Source organism: Rhipicephalus microplus, chromosome 9, assembly GCF_043290135.1.
Source record: "Rhipicephalus microplus isolate Deutch F79 chromosome 9, USDA_Rmic, whole genome shotgun sequence".
Lineage (NCBI taxonomy): Eukaryota > Metazoa > Arthropoda > Arachnida > Ixodida > Ixodidae > Rhipicephalus > Rhipicephalus microplus.
The window spans coordinates 13358304-13381196 of NC_134708.1; the positions used below are offsets into that span (position 1 = coordinate 13358304).

The window sequence follows — 22893 nt, forward strand, 5'->3', positions numbered from 1 at the left end:
GAAATTTTGACCACCTGGGGTTCTTTAACGTGCGCCCAAATCTGAGCACACGGGCCTACAACATTTCCGCCTCCATCGGAAATGCAGCCGCCGCAGCCGGGATTCGAACCCGCGACCTGCGGGTCAGCAGCCGAGTACCTTAGCCACTAGACCACCGCGGCGGGGCTAACTGGATTCTAAGAGAAGACAAGCGGGTTAGGGGGAGACAGAAGGTTAGGTGGGCAGATTACATTAAGAAGTTTGCGGGTACAAATTGGCAGCAGCAAGCCATAGACCGGGTTAACTGGCGGAACATGGGAGAGGCCTTTGTCCTGCAGTGGACGTAGTCAGGCTGATAATGATGATGATGATGATGATGATGACACTAGTAGCGCAGTTTTTTCAGGAGATGAAGGAATCCTCAGCGATAACGCTGGCATTTTCGATCGATCATGCACGAAACAGGAATCGTTCTGCCTGCGATTGAACTATACCGACGGTCTTCTTGTGGGCTCGCCGCCATCAGTGTGCTTGTATCAGTCTGACACTTACACAGTTGTGCACAATATGACTTGCAACACGGGAGTGCCTGTTCTCACTAGATTGCTCATGGCTTTCAATATCCCGGTCGTTACACAACTGCACGCATTTTTTTTTCACTTAGAGAAGGTGCGAAATAAGACAATGTTTAGTTAAAAGCACGAGGGCAAGTTTAAGCCATCTTTGAGTACTCACGAGGTCGCGTGCTGCTGTGTTGCAAGTAATACTAGCGCGACTCTACGGTTGCATTCATTTTCTCCTCGCAAGTTCTACAACTAAAGCGTTCTGTAATTACTGGTCTCACTGCAGCTTTCTCTACCGTCATAACCACGTGACAGTTTCTTCTACGTCACTGTCTACATACAGTTCGAAGGATCACATGCGGCCGGTGCCGAGAATATTGCGGTTGATGTGCCCCGGCACGTCCATAGGCGAGCGCACGGGAGGGAGGGTGGGGCAGAGGGGATGACTTTTAGCCCCCGTCACGTAACAAGGGATGGGTGCACAATGTCACCCCCATATACTGACATAATAGGGAGGGGGCGCCGTGACTGAGGGAGGGGGGTGCCAAGTCACAACCGTATATACACTGCACACGCGTGTGGGTACGTCATCGGCATATTCATGAGGTGTGGAGTATACTGTTTTCTGGAATTTACGATTGTGTCAATGACCAGAGGAAAAACAAGAGGAAATTGAAATGCGGTGACAGTGCAGCCGCCAGCTGTTCCATCCGGCGAGCCACCGGACGACAGTCTTATTTCGACGCGCCTCTATCCACGCGGTCGTCGCCAGCCAGACATGTCATCTCAGCTCCGTTGAAGCTTGACAATGGAACAACACCACGAGGATACGGTGAGTGGAAGATGGATTAGCAGTGAATTATCATTTAGCGAAGTCACCTAAACGAGTCCCTTAGTAGTTTCGATGCTTCTCCCACGTCCATTGAAGCCACTTTAATGAGAAAACGAATTTTAATCAGTGGAGCTCTTTAGATTATCGATGCTCTCGGTAGTTTGAAAAGGATTAATCACGATCATGAGCCGCCGGTGCATGCTCGCTGCGTCCTTTTCAACTTCTGCTTCGCTACCCAGAACACGTGCGCCAACTTGGTTGGCGGGAAATACAAATCCTATGGGCGAGTTTGATACGTCACTAAAGATCACGTGGCTAGTCGCGCGACTAAAGATCGGGTAACAAACTCGTGACTAAAATCACGTGATGTCATGAAACTAGGAATGTGGCGAGAGCAATGTAACATCATGTTTCTAACGGGACATGAGTGATCTAACATCACACATTAATATCGTCGCATGACTCAAAATCCCACAACATCAAGCGAAAGCTAATCACGGGGCATGTTCCCACACACACACAAAAAAAAATCACAGCATATTGACGGACTGAATGATGATGAGTGGGGCTAAGCGTCCGTCAGCCCGTCCGTGCTTCCATCCGACCGTGTGACCATCCGTGCGTCAATCCACGCGACCGTCTGTCTGTCCGTGCGTCCGTCCGTGAGTCCGTCTGTCCGTCCGCGCGTTCATCTAGTCAACACTTCAAGTAAAGCCATCTCCTATCTCACAACCCCTGTGGTACATACCGGTGGCTGCATACATACATACATACATACATACATACATACATACATACATACATACATACATACATACATACATACATACATACATACATACATACATACATACATACATACACACACACATACATACATACATACATACATACATACATACATACATACATACATACATACATACATACATACATACATACATACATACATACATACATACATACATACATACATAAAGAGGAGTGACAGACCCATGCCATAAGGAGCTTCGCCCCTAAAACTACCTAACAGCTAGTCATGTGTCTGATATCGCATCACCCAACAGGAAGCACATGAGTGGCGATGTGGGCTTGTTGTTGAAATATTTGAAAGAAATTTATGTAGCGCGAGGCGAAAAAACGAACACAGGAAAGAATAGACTGAGAAGACAGAGCGCTACTAGCAACAACATGTTTATTTTGGACCTCCAAGCCGTTTTTAGGCCATAATAGTCAGGCGAGCAAGCAGATAAGCACGTGTATTCAGATAAATGCACGACAATGTCATCTACTTACAAGAGAAAACGATAAATAGGACAACAAAAACCACACAGATAAAATCACGTATCACTGCGTACGCAGGAACGCCAGTTCCTTGCAATGGATGACAAGGCAATTGAAGGCTTGCTAATACATACATCTCCAAGAGCATCAATAAGTTCGGCTTCTATGATCAACCGAGTCATCTCATCCTTATGCCGACCAACAATGATTGTACTCTGGAACAAAGGCCGGCACCCACACGGGAAGGCTCCGGAAATTTCGACCACCTGGGGTTCTTTAACGGACACCCAAATCTGAGCACATGGACCTGCAGCATTTTCGCCTCCATCGGAAATGCAGCTGCCGCCGCTGGGATTTGAATCCGCGATGTCTAAAGATCTGCTCTAGCACACCCTTTAGACGAATTTTTCATCACATGTTCCCCCGGCTCTTGCATTTGTTTGTTGGTTTGTTTGCCCCGTTGCCATGGTCTAGTGGCTGCTGACCCACAGGTCGCGAGATTGAACCCCGGCTGTGGCGGCTGCATTTTCTATGGATGCGAAAATGTTGTAGGCTCGTGTGCTTAGATTTGGGTGCAGGTTAAAAAACCCCAGACGGTCGAAATTTCTGGAGCACTCGCCCACGGCATCTCTCATAATCATATGGGGGTTTTGGGACGTTAAACACCACATATCAGTCAAATCATATCAATATCGCCTTTGTGTGCTGCATAAAGCGTATCACCATAACCCCATACCTAAATCACGTTGGCTAAACCCTCCTTTTTTCCTATCTGAACGCCTCGACCATCATTACAAGGTTCATATTCCGCGCCAAAACACCGTAACATGCTCCCATTCTTTTTTACCAAAAACATGCCATGATTGGAACAACCTGCCTGCGTCACTAGTCACGATTACTAATCAGGAACGCTTTCGGGCGGCACTCGAAAATTTTATGCATTGATGTGCTCAACGCATTTTTCCCCCCTGGTTTTGTTTGCTGCTGTTCGGTTACCGTTCATTTGTGTATCGCAGATTCGTTGTGCCATGTTGTAATATTTTTTTTAGATATTGTGTAAGCGTTGTCATTTACACGTTGTTCTCGAGTGTTGTACGCATGTACTGAATGTGATTTGTTTCTCACGTTTCAATTGTATTTTTTGTCTTCTAAACCCACTTCCCTCTATAATGCTGTATGCCCTGAGGGTACAATAAATAAATAAATAAATAAATGAATAAATAAATAAATAAATAAATAAACAAATAAATAAATAAATAAATAAATAAATAAATAGTTTGTTTGGGTGTGCGTTGCATACGCGAGAGATATCAGTTGTGAACTGTTTCCCTACCCGGCTTTGCGGCGCAGTCCCATTGTGCCTTGTCTCGCACCAATATACTTCGCCTTCAGATAGACTCCACTGTGACTGCGCAAGCACAGGAGGTAACGGCTCGTAGACCGAAAGAGCCAAATCGTGTTGGGTTCGACGTTCAGCGTTGATAGTGCCCAAATGTTTTGTGAAGCTATAAGCGGCGAGGAGGAGATAGCACCTCTAGGCACAGTAGTGAAGGCAAGCAAGCGACCACTCTTGTCTTCAAAATCGGAGAGGTTTAAGTGCCATTCGAGGCAACAAGTATCGAAGTTTTGTAGAGCTAATGTGGAAGAACAGAAAAAAAAATCTTTTTAAAAGCTGTGACTTCACGGTGATATCCAACCTGTGCATTCCTGTTCTTGTCACTTGATGATTAACGCTACGTTATAACGGAATGTGTACCAATAATGTTTATCGAATTAAAACGCAGCATTCACTCGCATAGTACTGCTTGTTAGCACTGGCAAACAGAGGGCTATTGTTGGCTGGTCCTGGCTAAGAATGACTAAATGTCACTTACTGCTGCTAAATGATAACTACAGTTCGCTAATTTTCTATATGTGCAGTAACAACAGCGGCATTGTATTCAATCTGTCACCGTCCAATGAACTATAGTGGTCCTACACATTTTTTATTCTTCCAGAAGGCGCTCACACAATACGCCGCTGGCTTTGCGTCGCAGTTCCTCAAGTGCGCCACGTTTGGCGTGCTGTTACTCTTCGGACCACAGCAAACGGCGCAGAACAATTACCCACGCTTCCATCGAGGTCCCTTCTGGACTCTTCTGGATGTTGCCCACTTTGTAAGCGCCGTGTCACGATGTTTCTCTCTCCAATAAAAATTGGGCAATCGGAATTAAGGGGCACTTGAACTAAATAAATAACGCAGTGGGGGCACATAAGAGCGCATCTTTAGACAGTGACGTCTTCGTCGGCCTTCTTTTTGTTCCCTTATCTTGTTTACTGCCATGGTCAAACGGAAACTTGCTGTGTTGTCCGTCTTCACCAAGCTACTGGGATAGCTTAGCTGAATAAGATGCGAATGTCGGCCCTGAGCTAGTGTGCTCTGGCCTGCGCGTTTAAATACTTATTCTATTCAGTGATGATGCTGATGCAGTTTAGGGAATACAGTGGGAAAAAACAGAAAAAACCATGGTAGAAAGTTACACCTAACCTCATGGGCCCTGTATGACCCGGTACGGTACGGTTCGAAAACGTAGGCACGCTACGGGTACGCTATGCGCAGCGAGAAAGTTAGCGGCACAGTTGGCTAACAGACTAGTGTGCTCTTGCATGACTGCCTAACATTTTCTCCAGTCTACTCGAAACTTTTGTCGCTCTGTTATCGTGTCACTCGCTTTGCATCACAGGCACTGTTCCTCGTGACTGCTTCCCTTGGAGTCGTGAAAGGCTACCTCACTCTGGAGTCGGGTGTTCGAGAGAACACCGTGCTGCTGCCATCCCTGTTGGACGCCACGTGCGACTTCAGTCTAGCCTTGTCATGCGTGAGTGCGTTTAGCTGCCTGTTCGTGCCGCCTGGCTGCATAGGTATCGTTGACCTCCGATGTCGAGAATTATCGCCGTGTCTGCGTCGACGAAGGATTGGTGGCGCGCACTTTTTCACCGCTGACTGTCTGAATCGCGCTTTGCCTTCTGAACCAAGTTAACGATAAGTAATATCTACACTTCGTGTTTTCTATAGGCTTCGTCAAAAGCCTTGCTTGCGCCCACTGTTTGTTAGCCGATTGGATGAGGCGTAATTCAACAACCATTACATGCAAGTTACCTAGTGGTTTATATCTCACGTAAGCTTGAAACTAATTCACAGAGTTCCTTATGCATCCGCCTGAGTCAGCTGGCAGGTGAAAGCGATCTTCCTCATTTTCTTCTAAGCCAAATCATTGAACCTACCACGCCTCCCTCTGCAAGCTTTTTGTAACTAACGTGGTTGTTGAATTCTTCCAGAATCGAGGGCGCTGTAGGCTTTCTGCACCTTTATTGTTCGGCACCGCCTGTGTCATTGGCAGGCCTTTGACCAAGCAATGATGTTCATGATGACGTAGTGCCGTGACGTCACACATTTAGGTGGTACAACACGACATTGATGTCATATGGGGACGCAATCACGAGAGAGTTCTTTTCCAACAGTCATGTTGATGCCGCCAAAGCGGGACACGGATCAATTGTCACGCTTCATGCGGCATCTAAGCTTTCGCCGTTAGTCATCACTAGGCAAATGATATGAGTGCATCATTATGACTCACACAAGGAACGCGAGGCACAGAAAGCCGCCTACGCCTTGTGTTGCTTGCGCTAGTCTTGGTGAAGTGTGCGCTGCATTTGCCATGGGGGACACAGTGAAGTCCCTGCCGATGCCTTTAGCAAATCTGGCGAGGCTCAGACTGCTATCCGACAATTACGTGAGGTCGTTTGGTTCACGCTAGCATTTATACGTGCTAGTTTGAGTGACATTCGCCCCTATGGGCGGACTCCACCCTAATTTGTCATATTCGTGTACACCTATACTTTGTGCATTTCTTGTCTCATAATACTTTGCATCTTATAAGGCAGAATATTACGAATTGCATGGTTCCACTTTTATTTTTTGAATGTCAACATATTCCGCAGAACTTCCATGGTATGCTTTGAATTGAAGTCAACTTGTTTATTTACTTGCGATTCGGCTCTTGTCACGAAATGTTACTCGTTGTGCCTCAGCTAAGTCTCTCTGATTAAGCAAATAGCGACAATTTGGTGTTATTCTTAACAGGTGGCCCTTTTAGGTATCACGTGGAAACGATGGAGGCGCTGCCTTCCACCATCGGGGTTCGTGTGCACCTTGCTGGGATTCCTGGCCACTGCGACTGTTCTGGACTCTGTGTCAAACGACCCGTATGAGCGGCAGAATCTGGTACGGAAACAGCAATACACAGTTATGGGTGGATTAGAACGCTGAGTCATTAAGTGAATTGGCAAGGTCATTAGAGCTGATAGTGAAGCATCCATAGAAGCCTATATATACTATCACAAAATTGCGGCTCGTCTGCTGGTCAAGGTGCTTGGCGCCATTTGGTGGGAGGGGAAAGCACCCGTAGGAGTGCGAAAAAAGAAAGCGGGTTCGGTCTTTAAAAAACGAGCTTTATTATAATTCGGGGAACGCCTGTGAGTGGAGCACACCAAGACACGTGGGAGGGCGTGTCATCGCTTTACTAGGTCGCCCGCAGCAACTGCAGGCGCGCTAGTAGCAATTGCACTGAATAGTGACGGCGCTACTGCACTGCATAGGACTGCAGCAACTGCACTGAATGGTGGCGGCGTGCGCAGAAAGAGAGACGCACAAAAAGAGAGAAAGACAAACACATAGAATATCTCTCTCTCTCTCTCTGTGGTGTGTGTGTGTGTGTGTAAATGCTTGTGTGTGTGCATGTCTCTGTTCGTCCGTCGTCTTCATTGCGCCTTTTACCATAGATGCAACACCAACACGCCCTAACACCCTAAAAACCGAGAAAAAAGGGTTTGCATAATATTTAAACAGTGACATGAATTCTTTTCTCATTGCAACTACATAATATTGTTGGGGAAATGAATGCCACTTGCGAAACACAAAGACTGCATCTCTCTTGAATAAAACTAGGTTTCTCGCTGTCAGTTTTAGCGTTTGTTTTCTCGGCGCTTAGTCGCGCTTTAATCGCAGCATCCACCCAAAGCTCCTTCTCACTTATGCCACTGGCAATCGGTTCTGAACCGTGTTTCACCCAAAGCTTCGTGATCTATTTGGGTCGACCTTAGAATCGGTTCGTGCCCTTCAATGTGTAGGAAGTGATTGTATTATGTGCGGAACATACATAACGAAAAAAAAAAGATCTCAATTCATTGAAATGCATTAAAGTTGGCAGACACACCTTTCACAATCTGCAGATTGAACGTCAACGCATTAAGTAAGTGCATAAAGAGCGACATTCTTGAAGAGAGATATGCTGAATTTTTCTAGCAGTCGTTTTTATTATTTCCAGGTGATCTCTCTTGCCGACGACTACATCAGCCAAAGCCTGCTCGTCGTTACCTACTCATTGATGGTCTGTGCAGCCGGAAACTTCTTAGGTTCTGGAATACATGATCACCTTGTCTCCAGGACGAGCTCTGTTCACGTATGTATCAATTGTGCGCCCGACTCTGGGCTCAGGCTTTTTGATGCGAAGGGATTCACTCTAATTGTAGTACACGCAGCTAATCACTAGCTCAGCACATAAGCAATAGCGTGCGAAAGAAAGGTGTGTGCACCACTGCAACCACAGACGTTATGTAATAAGTGAACCTATCAGCAACTAACCATCACTGAACAATCATTTTGTGCTTGCACCAAAATGGATAAATGGGCACTTAAAGGGACACTAAAGGCAACTATTAGGTCGACGTTTATTGTTGAAATAGCGGCCCAGAAACCTCGTAGTTTTACTTTTGTGCCAAGGAAGGGCCTATTTTGAAATAAAATCCCGTTTTAGTGCTCTGAATCAGGTTAGCGCACTTCAAATTACCCGCCTCAAGAAGCAGACCGACCGGACCGTCTCATGTCACTGTTGCCATGCTCAACGTTGCCCTTCTTTACTGCGCTAGTAGCAGCAGACCGAAAGCAGCGGGAGCTACAGCAGCAACAACGGCAATTGATCAATTTCCCGCCATTGGCTTCAAGATTGTAGGCGCTTTTGTTTCAACTGCGCCCCGCTAGATGCCACTACATGTCCTGTGCAACCACGCGAAAATGGGATTTTTGAACCAGTCGCGCCATTCTCTATAGTAACGTCCGGCGATTTTTTTTTTCCATGAATCAAGCAGAAGCACACATGCAGCATTTTATTGCGTCTGTTGATGCACGGAAGCTTCTCTATTTAGTGCAGCTAGATCGATTGCTAGTGATTAATCATAGGCAGTCCGTCTGATGTCATTGGGACTCATTTTGAAAATTTCCTACTGTGGTGCTTGTGTTTTTGTGCATTCGCCTTAATTTTTCGGTAAGTAAGGCACTGTTGTTGATAACATTGTCGTTTTAGATGTTTTCATACATTGAGCTTTCACTCTGACGTAAATTGTTATTTGGATTTAGTGTCCCTTTAAGGGGCTTGATATTTGTTAGTCGCCGCCATTAGAATGACCTAGCAATGAGTTTAGAGAGACCTTCGGCGTATGAACTCTGAAATGAAGCCAGAATGAACTTTGGCGGATCAACTATATTGTCGCTATTAATGTTTTTGAGAAAAACAGACTTAGACAAGTGGTTATGACAGTCACGTTGTTTACAGCGCCAGAAGGGCGGGCTGTGACTGCGTCCTGTGTGTTGTCTTTTCCTCTCCCCTTTTCAATTGCCCTCATCTCATTCTTATGTGTATGGTAACACACCGATTGTGCTAAACTGGTTAACCTCCATGTCTATCCCCTCACATAGAAACAAGTTGAAAAAAAAACATTTCTTTTTCTTTTTGCTTCACTGCGAACAGCTGTACGGAGGGTTCCTGGACGAGGACAGCGTTTCGGTATTCTCCAAGATAGCCTGTCTCTGTCTGATCCCGTAAGCAGCCCCTAAAGAATTCATAGGACTTCGGTTGCGTTGTGTAAGATCTACGTGAAGTGTCCGTCTCTCTTTTGGCGCAGGACCTTCCGAGAACGCAGGAGGAAAGAGCTGTCTTCGACGCTGGCAATTCCATACTTGCGAAGGGGCATACGCTGCAAGAACTTGCTGAACGCGTTTACGTCAAGACTGACGAAGGGGTAACAACAAAAGCGTACACCATTGTGACAGTTGCCAACAAAAATTTGTCGTGGTTTGCTCAACCATCTAAAGAAACCAAGTGAATATCTGACTGTCTTTGTTCTATCTATCCTGGTTATGCGGAACAATACGGTCGCTTTTCTTTATCCTGCCCCATTGAAACGCTTTGTATGGTTATTTTCTTATCTAGAATTTTCATGAATTTCACGTGGAATACGTATGTACTTCACTGAGTCTCGTGGATATCACGCGGACCTAATAAAATGACATGCAAAAAGTTTATAAAGTGTGCTATCAGCATCGAATGGAAGCTGAACAGCGGCAAGGCTTCGCTATGGTACAGAGCGTGCCGTCCACTTATCAGCATGAACAGGCGAGCGCAACCCCTTCGGCAGCTCTACGCTGTATGCGTGCTATATCCAAGGTGATAAGCGGATGGCGCGCACTATACCGTAGCGAAGGCTTTCCGCTGTTCGGTTTTCATTTTATGCTGACAGTACATTATATTGTATATTTCTTTCAGTTATTAACTAAACCTGGAAGCAGTCACGTAAAGTATTAACCTCAAATAAAAACTCTGATTCATGATGACATACTAAATACGCTTTATCAGCATACGCTCTTGCAGGTGAGTGATCAGTAAAACTGACACTTGTTTAGACAGTATTGCTGTCATACGTGACAAATATTACCTGCGATTTTTTTTATGCCATGGAGGGATATCCAAATTTACGATCAACGTACAGACCGGTGAGAACATCACCCCAACTGTGCATTTTAATGTCTTGAAATAACCAAAGAAGTTTTTGAAGTTACCTAAAATAGATCATGAAAAAAAATAAGCTGCCTGATTGCAGTTATTACTGCTTCATTAGGCATCAGCCATGCCAATTTTTAAGTACTTCGGTGCACATTGCGGCTTATATTTAGCAACGCGCGTATAAATTCATATAGTTCTTGCCATCATAAAATGACTGGCTCGGGAACTTCTTCTTAAGACACTTGAAGTCGTAAACGTCGGTTCATGACTTGTCCCGATATCCGCCATAGTGTTGCTCTTCGAGTTGCTTTGAACTAAACAAAAAACAGATGTGTTACTTGTGATTGCGGAACCGCATTTTCTTGTGTTTCTAAAAAAAAGACCTCGCAAGCCTAAGACGACGAAGTCGGCTTTCGTGACCAACGTGTTCAAGGTGTTGTGGATCGACGTGTTGCGGCTTTCCCTGTGCACTGTGGCTTACTTCTTCTGCATCTTCGCAAGAGTTCCTGCGCTCGAGTAAGTTGCTCAGTTTTCTGGCTGGTGTATTTTAACTCGATGTTCAGGTTTTAGAGGCTGTTTGATTGGCGAGGTACAACGTTCGTTTTCCTATAGGCTATTGATCAAGACGAGCGGCGAAGGCGACGTGATGGTAGCGTCGCTATTGTTCATGGTGACCTGCGTAGGAGAGTGGCTCATCTCGTCCTACCACATGGAGTTGCTGGCTCTCGTCGGATGCCGCGTCAGATCTCTTCTGCAGGGAATCATCTTCAGAAAGGTATCCGTCTGCGGCGCTCATCTATTACGCTTTAGGAGTGATCAAGGCTAACCGACATGAAGCAGTATCACTCACTCACTCACTCACTCAAACTGAGTCAACGAATTTCTTGTTTTGTCGCTTGGTAAGTCAATTACAGAATTAGGTAACGCAACTCTGTCAATTACCAGTGGTACTGAAGAAGGAACAGACTGGCCAGATCTCGATAGTGCTGCTAGGAGCGTTGTGCATAATATTCATCTTAATCTCTGCCGCATCCACGACATGCAGGCAACGCTGCTGTCTCCTGCATCTGCCCAGCCCGTCGGCTACGTGGCATCCCTTCTAGGAGTGGACTGCCTCGTGCTTTGCAACTGGGTCCACACACTTCCACTGCCGTTCTGTGGCATCCTGACGCTCCCGCTTCTTTTCTGGATGTTGTCGGAAAGGGTGGGAGTAGTACCCACATTCTGCTGCGCCACCTGGACGGTCGTCGCGCTCCTCGCCTCTGGGGTCTCGCTGTACGCACAAAGACGATTGTGGGTGAGCTGTCACATTACATTTTGTCTTGCATCAACATCGTAGTTCTGGTATATTTGTTTCGGTTGAAAGTTACGGGTTGGATAATTTTTAGCGAAGCTCCTTAGGCCCGCGTCCCGCCGTCGCCGCCGTCGAAGCTCCCCGCCGAGTCACCACTCGCACCCCTCTCAATTTTTCTTCATCTCTGCCCTCTCACATATAGGGGAGACCCGCTCAAGTTTGCCCGGCGACGCCAGCGCTTGCCTTTCCCCTGCCAGAAAAAGCGCACAACAGTAGAGTCTTCCGACCCTTCCGCTCCCTTTGGCTTCCACGCATTTGCGAAGCACGCGCTGCACGTGAAGCGTCCCTCATTCCGCGATGTCACCCCAACAGAAAAAGGGGTGACATTGCTGCGTCGTCAACTGTCACAATAACCATGCAAACACGAAGAGGTCGACCCCACCAGTGAAATTCTACCGATTCCCAAACCGATGGTACGAAACAAGCATACGACAGAAATGGATTAAAGCAGTCCGCCGAAAAAAGTATGTAAACAATTTTTTTTTCATAAAAATTAGCACGCGCACAATGCATTTAAAATTACGGGTGTTAATTCCTGCGTCACCGTTCCTCTAATATATCTATTTACTGGGAGATGCACGTCCCCATCTTAAAGGTATAAATTTTCAACGCCCGTCTTTAGATCACTGTTAAAAAATAGCGAAGAAATATTTTATGCTGCTACTATTATTCGATATTGTTGGGGACGTAGTAGTTGAAGCTGTGTGCACATGTGGTATTGGTAATGTTTTGTTATATATTTTTAAATCAACGCAGCGCCGACGGAAGTGTGTGGTTGCCAAAAGCTTGGACAACTATGAAAAAAAGAAAAAAATGCATTAGTCGTTTTGCACGTCCGTTGGCAGATACAGTGAACTAGTTGTTACTGAGTGTGCAAGGGTAGCCCGAACAACACGGTGCATTTTTGATACGTGACCAAGATAAAATGCCTTTATAACAATGCGCTCTTCCCCTGCAGATTAGACACACACAAAAAAGTTTCTTTGAAAGCTGGGCGCTCATCATGATGGTACGCACGCTGTTCGTGAACTCAAGGTACCCGCGATGAGAACGGTGATAATACAAGGAAAGACACGCAAGATAGATGTCAATTTTCGTTGTGGGTCAGAAAGAAGCCCCAATTAGACCATTTATTTTTGAAGTGCTGTGTATATACCGCACGATAACTTGGATGGGTGCTAGTAAATTAAGGTATCCCAACATATAGCAGTCACAGCGCAAGGACCACTTAACCTAAAGCACGAGAAGCGGCCTTAACCATTCATCCAGTAACAAACATAGTGCAGAGTGCACAGAGTAAACCAAATAAAACAGGTATATACTTATGAACGTACAGGAAGTTTTATTCACCTCTAACGTCGTAAACAGCGTCGTCTTTCACTTGCGAAACGCACTTCGCTCTGACGAAGACGGCGTCGTCTGCTACAACTTGCTTCGCTGCCCTTTTACCAAATAGCTGCCACGAAAAAAAAAATCCTCAATCGCGGCATCCTATTAAATGCGGACAGAGCGCATACATCATAACCGCGCGCGACGCGAGACTCTCAAAAACACGTGCAGAACGCGTGCAGCGTGCGAGCAAAGCTACGCGTTTTCAAGCAGGTTGAATGGGACAGCGGAGAGGCCAACACTCGAGTAACCAGTTAACTGTTTACTCGAGTAACACTCGAGTAAACAGCGCCACGCTCCGCAGCGCCTCCCTCAGCGTGGGTCTCCTCTATAACCGGTGACCGCACGCAACTATCGCTTCTCCCTGTCGTCCTCCCTCTGATTGGTCCGTTGCCTGGGCTGGCCCGCGCTGCGTTGCGCGCGCTGCACACGCTCGCTCAGTCGTTCCCGCCACCCCGCGAACCAAACGCTCTCCCCGCCCGCTCACCGCACGCTCCCCACTTTAACACCTTTATGAAAGGACGACGCAGCGAGCAATGGAAAGAAAAATGGTAGGTGTAACCTTAAGAGACAAGAAGAGAGCAGGGTGGATTAGGGAACAAACGGGGGTTAAGGATATCATAGCTGAAATCAAGAAGAAAGGGACATGGGCAGGGCATGTAGCGCGTAGACAGGATAACCGCTGGTCATTAAGGGTAACTGACTGGATTCCCAGAGAAGAAAAGCGGGTTAGCGGGAGACAGAAGGTTAGGCGGGCAGATGAGATTAAGAAGTTTGCGGGTATAAATTGGCAGCAGCAAGCACAGGACCGGGTTAACTGGTGGAACATGGGAGAGGCCTTTGTCCTGCAGTGGACGTAGTCAGGCTGATGATGATGATGATGATGATGATCATGATGATGATGATGAAAGCCAACAGCGAGATCAGGCGCCTAGTCGTCTGCGTCCCATTTCTAAGGAGCCTCACTTATCGGTTGTAGTCGTACACAAAACTGCTAGTTTTTGGTGTACTGAACATCACTACAGGACAAGGTGACGGCTTTTCCAAGCGATTAGTAGGTATGTATTCCTGTGTCGCTGAGGCAAGATCCGCACTGCAACTTCACATCTTGTGATGTTTTCCCTATTCTGTTTAACGTCATGCCTTCTTGAAAACGAGAACTTGTTTTTTTTTGTTGTTGTGGCATTATCGAGCATCACACGGTGCTGTTCACAGAACTGTGTGATACTTGTCAGAGACTACGGCTTATCACGCAGGTTTGTCGTTTGTAATAACCGCGGCAATGCACTTTTAGCCTTGCGCGTTGACACCGCGAGACATTTTGCTGCTATTAAAAAGAAAACACACAAGAAAGACATGAAGGTGATGACATGGGTGGCACTGCCAACTGGTTTATTTCAAGCATGAAACAGAACGTCCATATGCATGTGAAACAAGCATGCTTAAATATCCAAAAACACATCCTAACTCGACCACCTCTCGAACAATCTAATATTCGGAAACCACAGCTATATCGACGTGTCAGTTATGCAATCATCACCCAACTTATTCATCTAAAAAGGTTCTAATAACTCACGTATGGTTTGATCCTTCTTTTTATCTATATCCTGACCTGATCCATATCCTGACCATATCCATATCCTGTCCTCATAAAATCGGTGTTGGCATTTGCGGACATTGCAGTGTGCAAGAATTTGCGCAAGTTCGTTTTGTTTCCTTATATACGCGTTCGTGAGGCCAAGATCGATTGTTATTTATTAGAAACGTCTTACATTACTAAGTTGGGTGGTGAACGTATGTCACAAGTCGATACAGTTACGGTCTTCAGAGATTAGATAATTGGAGAACCGGCCAGGTTAGGTGGTGTCGTTGGATATTGTGCACAAGGGTGCTTCCCATGTATATCTACAGACGGAGTCACACTACTCTATAGAGTGCTGCAGCGCGTGGCAGTGTGTTGTGCGCAGCTGCTACGTCACGTTAGCTACAAGCTTTCGTGAATGCTTTAACTATAGCACGAGGACCTAGCATGCAGTATAATTATGTTAGGTATCATCACATTATCTCTGTTTGCATATTCATGCAAAAAACGGTGGCTTAAGCGGCCGACTTGGCATTCTAGACAAGTGGGATTCCGTCTGCATGCTTTGTTTTTTCATGCTTGAAATAAAGCACAAGTGCCGCCCATATCATCGTTTTCGTGTTTTTTTGGGGTATATTATTTTTACTGTTGGCAATATGACATACAGATACAATAACGAATTAGCCGAACATGAAGTTCTCGTGTGCATGCCATCTATTTCCCATCCTTATTTGTAGGGTATAGGGAACAGGTCTTCTTGCTAACATCCTTCTTTCATGTTCCTGTCTCTATATTACCTTGCTTAATTTGTCTTAGTGTTCGCGGTCCAAAAAAAAGTGGACAGATGTTTTCGTACCTTTTTCCCGCAGGATTTGGAGATTAAAGCCCGTGACGAGAGGTTGAAATTCATGTCGGATCTCCTGTGCAACATCCGCGTCGTGAAGATGTACGCCTGGGAAGACGCCCTTCAGAAGAACGTGCTCAAGTCGCGGAAGGTGGAGCTCAAGTGTCTGCTCAGAGTCAACGTGCTCGCCGCGGTCGTGGACTCTGTCTGCAGCTCATGCAGCACCGTGGTACGTCACTCAACTACAGAACGGTTAGTGGAAGAGCTCTCGGAGGCCGTGTCACCGATGGATCAACATCGCAGCTTTCACTTTTAGTGAAGGATATATCGTGCAGAGAGCACCGATTTAAGCACGGAGGAAAGATCGAAGCAGTACATAATCATCGCGTGACGTGCCCAAATTCGCATGTAATGTCAGTAAAGGCCCCCATTTTCTTTCCGTTTTTCTCATAGTCGACCCTAAATAGCACAGAGTTTCCCAATATACACTAGAGGGAATTTTGGCGCTAGTGTCTATGGGAGCTGCAACGCATGGCGCTTCGGCGAGTATGGGAATGGTGGGTAGTACACACATTTGTCTAATCTTCGTACTTCTGGCCTGCTTTGGCTCCATGTGTGCTCGTGTGGCTTGGAGCTGTTTCCGCATGAAACAAAAATCAGCAAATGCTCAGTGGTTGCGCTTCACCACCTCATTATTTTAGGCTTACCTTCCCAAACCGGGTCACGAAGTTCAAAAGGGTTGAATCTTTTTTTCAAAACAAAACCGAAACCAGCAATAAACGAAGACGCAAGTACGATTCGCAACCTGCCAGTACGAAGACTAGGCAAATGTGTGTACTACTCATCATTCCCATGGTCGCTGAACGATAGCAGCGACAGAGTCCCCTCTAGTTAAATTTAGGAAACTCTATGCTAAATAGTACGCTTGGTTTCCGCTACGATTTTATCAAGCGCTCTGGTGACTTTTGTAACCGGTTATTGCACCGGCTTATGCGTTTGTCACCTTGCCACCTTCGTTCGAGCAACACGTTACTGTCATGACTGCTGACGCTTGTGTTGATACATGGACCGCTGCGGTGTTGCAGCGATTACGATGTTCAGCTTCTGTCCCCATGGTCGTGGATTCGAACCCGGCCATGGCGTACGCATTCCGATAGGGGTGAAATGCTATAGACCCATGACCCACGCGATGCGAGTTCAGGTTAAAGGACACCAGATGGTCCAAGTTTCCGAAGTACTTCACTACGGCATGCCTTATGGTCATATCTTGTTTTTTTTTGCGGCAAACTCTTGTTATCATTATTTAAGAACGCTCACATGTTAGACAATCATCGTCGGCAGCAAACTATGGTTCTACCTTATGACCCAGCAGTGTAGGGATGACGAGGCATCCTTGCGGTATGTTGTGTATGCTGGCGGTATAGTCATGTTGGACCGACCGTCTGACTCAATTCTGCTGCAGAATATCTCTTCAGACATAATCACTTCGTATTTCTATGCAACCCTCGTTACTTCAGTGACATGGCCCTCTGGGCGTTAGCTTACAGTCAAGTATTGCCTATATTGATATTGATCGATCGTGGATTCACCCTTGGAAGCTATTCTTCGGGAGCATCGCGTAACTTTCTGTAGTTGTTACTCGATAAAGGTAATGAGATTTGATTACTTGTGCGTACGTACTGCTTGTCTCCGGTCGCTACACGTAACCTTTAATATATACGATAGAGTGTATGTATCAGCCGATGACTGCTTCGCTATAAACAGCCAGTCCTTCTTTCCAGATGATGATCATCGTCTTTGCAACTATGTCTGTGTTCGAGCCCGACCGTGTACTCAGCCCCGAGCTTTCTTTCTCGTGCATGTCCTTGTTGTACATCACTGACCTGACAACTACCGGTCTTGCTCACGCGTTCAGGAATATAACTAAGGTACGTTTATTTTCTTCAGCCTGATATCGCTGTGAACTTCTTTACCGTCAGTCGAGACATACTTCAAGAGAGCGGGAATGGGGAAAGGCTGTTTGTTTGCGGTAACTTTGTCACTTCCTTTGCAATCTGGGCGTCCAATAATGAAACCAGGAGATTCCATTTACCCATACCCATGGGTGGTGTGAGGTCCTCCGTATAGGTTATCCTGATCGATTTAATATGCACGTGCTCTAAGATTAGTTTTCTCTGTATACTGGTGGACACATTGATATCGCAATATTTTACACTATCACTCTTTAGTACTTGAGAAATCGCTCGAATACAGATTAAACATCTTATGCTGTTACGAAGTAAGATTTATTACGCAATTTAGTTTGGAATAAATGAATTCGCTGTATGGGTAATGGGTTTTCCGTAGCGCAAGGCTTGTCTCGATATGCTTTGTGTACTTATACGTACATTTTATTAAAGGCCTTAGATTTGTCGTCCGCCTTGATATTAATCCCCTTTTTTAGGTTCTTACTGAGTGGATTGCCTAATTTTTTTCCGCTTTAAAAAAGACACTGGATGCTGTGAGGCTATTTAAGATATGATAATCATTCTCTTCTGCGTTCCAGGGTTCACTATCGCTAAAGCGGATATCTTCATTCTACGCGGCCGAAGAGTATGATGAAGAAAAGAAGTCACAAGGGGAGAAATATTTTACAAAAACTGGTACGCTAGACCTCGCGTTGTTTTTTTTCGCGGTTTTGCTAATTCTATTCACAGACTTTGATTGTATGGTGGGCGTTGTTCGCCGCAACAACAAAAACTACTACACACTATCGCAATCAGGTATAGTTAGACAATGTAGCAGTGAGAACTAACGTACATTTGTATCAAAATTTACAGTTGTATAATAATTATTAGACAAATAACATACCCGATACTTTCTTTGGCATCATTGTCTGTTATTTATCCTTAATAATGTGTCTACCATAACAAAAGAAGCCCTTAAATTTTCGCCTCTTTCGTTCAGTCATGAATAAGGTCATTTACCACTTTTTTCGTGCAATAATGTCAGTGAGCTGGCTTAAATACATTCGACCAGTAGCTGATCACCTAAACCAGTGTAGAATCGATGAGGCTCGATTCTCCACACAAGGAAGCAAGTTGCTTCCCTGGGCACGGCAGTTCTGATTTCACACACCCAAGTGACAGGCGCGACACGTCTGTTCACACTTCAGATGTCGTTGCTTTGTCGTTTTCGTGCAGTTCAGTGCTTCGCCTCGTAAGGTAGCCGACCCCTTTTTCTAAGCCAATATAACGTTTGCCAATGTAGCGTTGCCGGGCACATTCAAGTAAGGCCAACACTAGAGTGTACTACAATGACAGAGTGGGTCCGCTGGGCGGGCGGCATGCGGCACGCGTGAAGCAAAAAGTGCTGAAAGTTTGCGGCGGCGCTGCAGTCACCTTCAGCGGAAGCTCTAGACTATACGGGCTGTTGCGTCGGTGGTGCAGTGGTTGGCAGCGCGCATGGCATGGTTTAAGATACAGTGGCCCTAGGTGACGTCAAGAGCGCCGAGCTGTCGTCTGCTCGGCCAACGGTACCTAAAGAAACATTGAAACTTTTTTCTTCAGGTGGCGCTGGCTCAGCGCGGCATTGTCTGCTTGACGCATGATCGCTCGCGCATTGTTTTCAACTTGCTCTTAACCTGGTTAGTGTGAAAAAAAAGAATTAAACGCAGTGAAGCTAGCCTTGCTGCTACTATAGCTACGAGCAGGGTGTTTAGCGAAATTAACAAAGTGCCTGCGGTTATTTGCATCATTCGCAAGGTGTGGTGCGACACCGTCCACGGCTTTGTACAAGCGCTACTGCAACAGTGCGAGGTACGCTTTAGACGCGACTGATGCGCGACGACTAGCCACGGTGAAGCCGCTGCCACCGGCCGCCATGCGCGGCTGTAACAATGGAAACATCAGCGGTAACCATGGGAACCTTCAGCTGAAGGTGACGGTAGTGCTACCTGGATTAAAAAAAAAAACGTCTCAGCATGAATCCCTATGTGAACACACTCCCTAATTCTAGTACACTCTAGCCACAACCTTGCAGCCCACATTAAGCGTGAATGTACCATCAACGCGCAGGAACCGTCAACCTAAAAAACTGCACACTCACCTGGAGCCGTCCTACCTCGAAAGGCGAGGAGCCTCAACTCAAACTGGTCGCGCTCGACGTTGCACCTGGAACACTCGTGGGAATCGTTGGCTTCGTTGGCAGCGGCAAGTCGTCGCTGCTGTCGGCCATTCTAGGCGACATGCGGTGCCTCGAAGGCACTGTGACGTCAGCGGTGAGTAGAACTCTTTCACCTGTTTGAGCTTTTCTACAACTACCGTTGGTGTACAGAGGTAGGGAGAGGGAGAGTAAATGTATGTAGGGGGGGGTGAGAAGGTCTACTAGACTGTCTAGCTTGAACTCCCTCACTGGATTTCGTGCCGACCGGTTGTGCCCTCGTCATATCCTGGCGCCGATCTTCAACGACAGCGTAGCTCTGGCCTACTGGACTTGCCCTACGTCATCTCCTGACGCCGTCAAGAGCTCTTGCCAGTGGTGCCCCGTCCTCGGACTCCTGCAACCATGTCCATCTTTCCTGTCTTCTCTTTACTTACGTCGTTCGCTGTCCCTCCGCCTCGTTCTCTCCTTTCTATCTCTCTATCTCTTTACCTTTTAATCCTGTCTTTTTAATCTCTTCTCAACCCACATCCCTCGTGAGCCACTGCTGAGGTGTCCTCCCTGAGAGACAGTTACGGGGCTCACCTTTCTCTTCTTTTCATTTAAAATCACTTCCCCCTTCCCCCACTGTCTAGCTTGCTACCCTACAAATAGAGAGGGGGACTAAAAGAGATAGAAATGAGGACAGATACACACCACACAAACACATAAGCTGTGCGGGGTTTCACAGGTGGTCGTTCAGCGATGTTACCTTCAATTACTGCAGGAGTGCTCGCGTAGCTTTCAGCGCTGATTTACTGTGAGACAATGCTGCCAATATCTTTTCCTGAGTAAGAGGTCGATAATTGAGTCAACTTGAGGTAGACTGATGAGCCCAGCGATCTTGTTGTCATTGGGGACAGTGGCACAAGAGACGGTCAGTATTTTCTACACAGCTGCAGTTATCACACTTAGGGAGAGTCAGCCATGCCTGTGCGATAGCTGATATCTTTGTATGGCTCGTATGCCCTTGTACCGTCGTGCCCGATATCAGTTGCAATATGCGGCTGGAGGTCAAAGCTGTGCGAACACTGCACGGTGTCACCGACCTAGAAAAGAGTCTGTGACGTAAGTAGTGTTTGCAGTGCTGCTAGTTCTAAAACAAGTTTCACGTTTGGTGATAATGCAATATGGGAGTGGGACCCCTTCAATCGCAGCCAAAATCTAGACGCTCATATTGAGTACCACTGCGCGTGCTGTACACTCACCTCTTAATTCGCGTTTAGACAACAGACAGTTCGCAAGACGCTACGCTCCCTGGATCGACCATATACCAGTAAACCCGCATTTCGTAGAGTTACGCGGGATTGGATTCAAACAATTTGGCTGGCAGCCTCACTTCGTATAGCCTTACAATTTTTTGCTATCGCATTCATTTCTTCACACTTGCGACAAAACGGGGATTCGATAGTCTCCATGACTACCTCCACCATGCTTGGGCAGTTTCTCTCGTATCAATGTTGGTTCGCTAAATTCAAATCTAAACTTGCATGCTCAGTTCAACGTATTACACATTTTACCTCACAGGGACGCATAGCCTACATGCCTCAGTTGCCGAACGTGCACAACATGTCCATACGTGACAACATCCTGTACGGCCGGCCCATGCATCCTGCCTACTACGAGCGCGTGCTTCACTGCTGCCAGCTCATGAACGACCTCAACAAGATTCCTGCTGGAGATGCGGCCGAGGTTGGCGAGAAGGTGCGGAATAAGAGGGCTTTGACTAAGAGCTGATGCTGTTTTTAGTTTTTTGTAGTGGTTTGGCATATTCGGTGGAATTTTAAGAAAGCAGTGACAATGCGTATGCATGGCTTGTTTCACTTGAACGTATTGGAGGTGTGTAATCAGCTTTATCAAGTGGCACCAACAGCTTTCTTGTTCTGAAAATTATTTAGCAGCCGAACTGAAATACGTGCGCTGGTAGTGTCTCTGTGGGCGCCCGCATGGCTTACATATTCCTTAACAATATCAATAACACGAAATGAGGCAGCAATAATCACATGAGTTGAAATGAAATATCTTTCTCCAATAAACATGGCCGTGTGCATAAAGCACATTGTGTTAGGTTTGCTTTTATGCTATTTTATTGCGTCAGGTTTGCTTTTATGCTTTTATGCTTAGGTTGAGTATAGTATATAGTGTGCGCACACGTACACTGAGCGTATGGAGTGATGAATGTTCTGATTCGTTTCCTTGGGGTCTTTCAGGGAGTAAACCTGAGTGGAGGACAGAAACAGCGAATCTCACTGGCTCGTGCCATCTACAGTGACATTGATATCTACCTCATGGACGACCCTCTCAGTGCACTGGACCCAGTGGTGGCCAACAATGTATTCCGTGATGTAATCGGATGTTGTGGCCTCCTCAGAGACAAGGTTTGCTAATCGCTATTGACTATGTCTTTGTACTCACCTTTGAGGATTAAGAAAATAGGTAAGTGAATAGCCGTGTCGATTCTAACAAAACCGGCTTGATCCTTACGAAAATTGCCCATTCTACTAAGCTCTATGTCAACACAAAGTCTATTGGAAACGAAGAAAGTCAACAAAAACAACAAAAACTACAATATTAGAGCAACTATCGGGACTTATGTTAAGAAAAAAAAACAGCATGCGAAGGGAGAAATGATGCAGGCTCCTTAACGCTACGAACGAGAAATTGACTAAGCAAGAACGTACATACATAAGTTAATAGCCATAATTAGCCTTAATTAGCCCTGTGTTAATTATTCTTGTGCTCCTGTGTTTCAGACGCGCATTATGGTTTGCAACCAAGGAACATACTTGCGGCACATGGATCAAATTGTGTTCGTTCACGACAAGACTACGAGGGTGTACGCGTCTCTAGAAGAGTTACTCAGTGATCCCGAGTCACCACAAAACTTTCATCTCTCACTAAGACAGAGGCAGCAGGCAGCTGGTATGGCAGACTGGTAAGTTCAGTACTTTCATCTGTGCGTAAATGTGAGAAGTATGTTACCACTGGGCTGTGTGGTTGAGAAACCGAT

The 22893-nt window shown here is 46.1% G+C and overlaps 1 protein-coding gene across 1 annotated transcript; it reads left to right on the forward strand.

Annotated features, from left to right (window-relative positions):
- Positions 1–1350: 1350 nt before the first annotated feature.
- Positions 1351–22893, forward strand: LOC119164869 (multidrug resistance-associated protein 1). The gene is made up of 16 exons (XM_075874349.1): positions 1351–1374; positions 4656–4814; positions 5382–5516; positions 6782–6922; positions 8025–8087; positions 9504–9574; positions 10917–11051; positions 11148–11310; positions 11581–11832; positions 15730–15933; positions 17486–17632; positions 18250–18346; positions 19760–19962; positions 21411–21587; positions 22094–22261; positions 22637–22893. The coding sequence occupies exons 1-16, from the start codon at positions 1351–1353 to the stop codon at positions 22820–22822; spliced, it is 2325 nt and encodes a 774-aa protein (XP_075730464.1). The 3' UTR covers positions 22823–22893.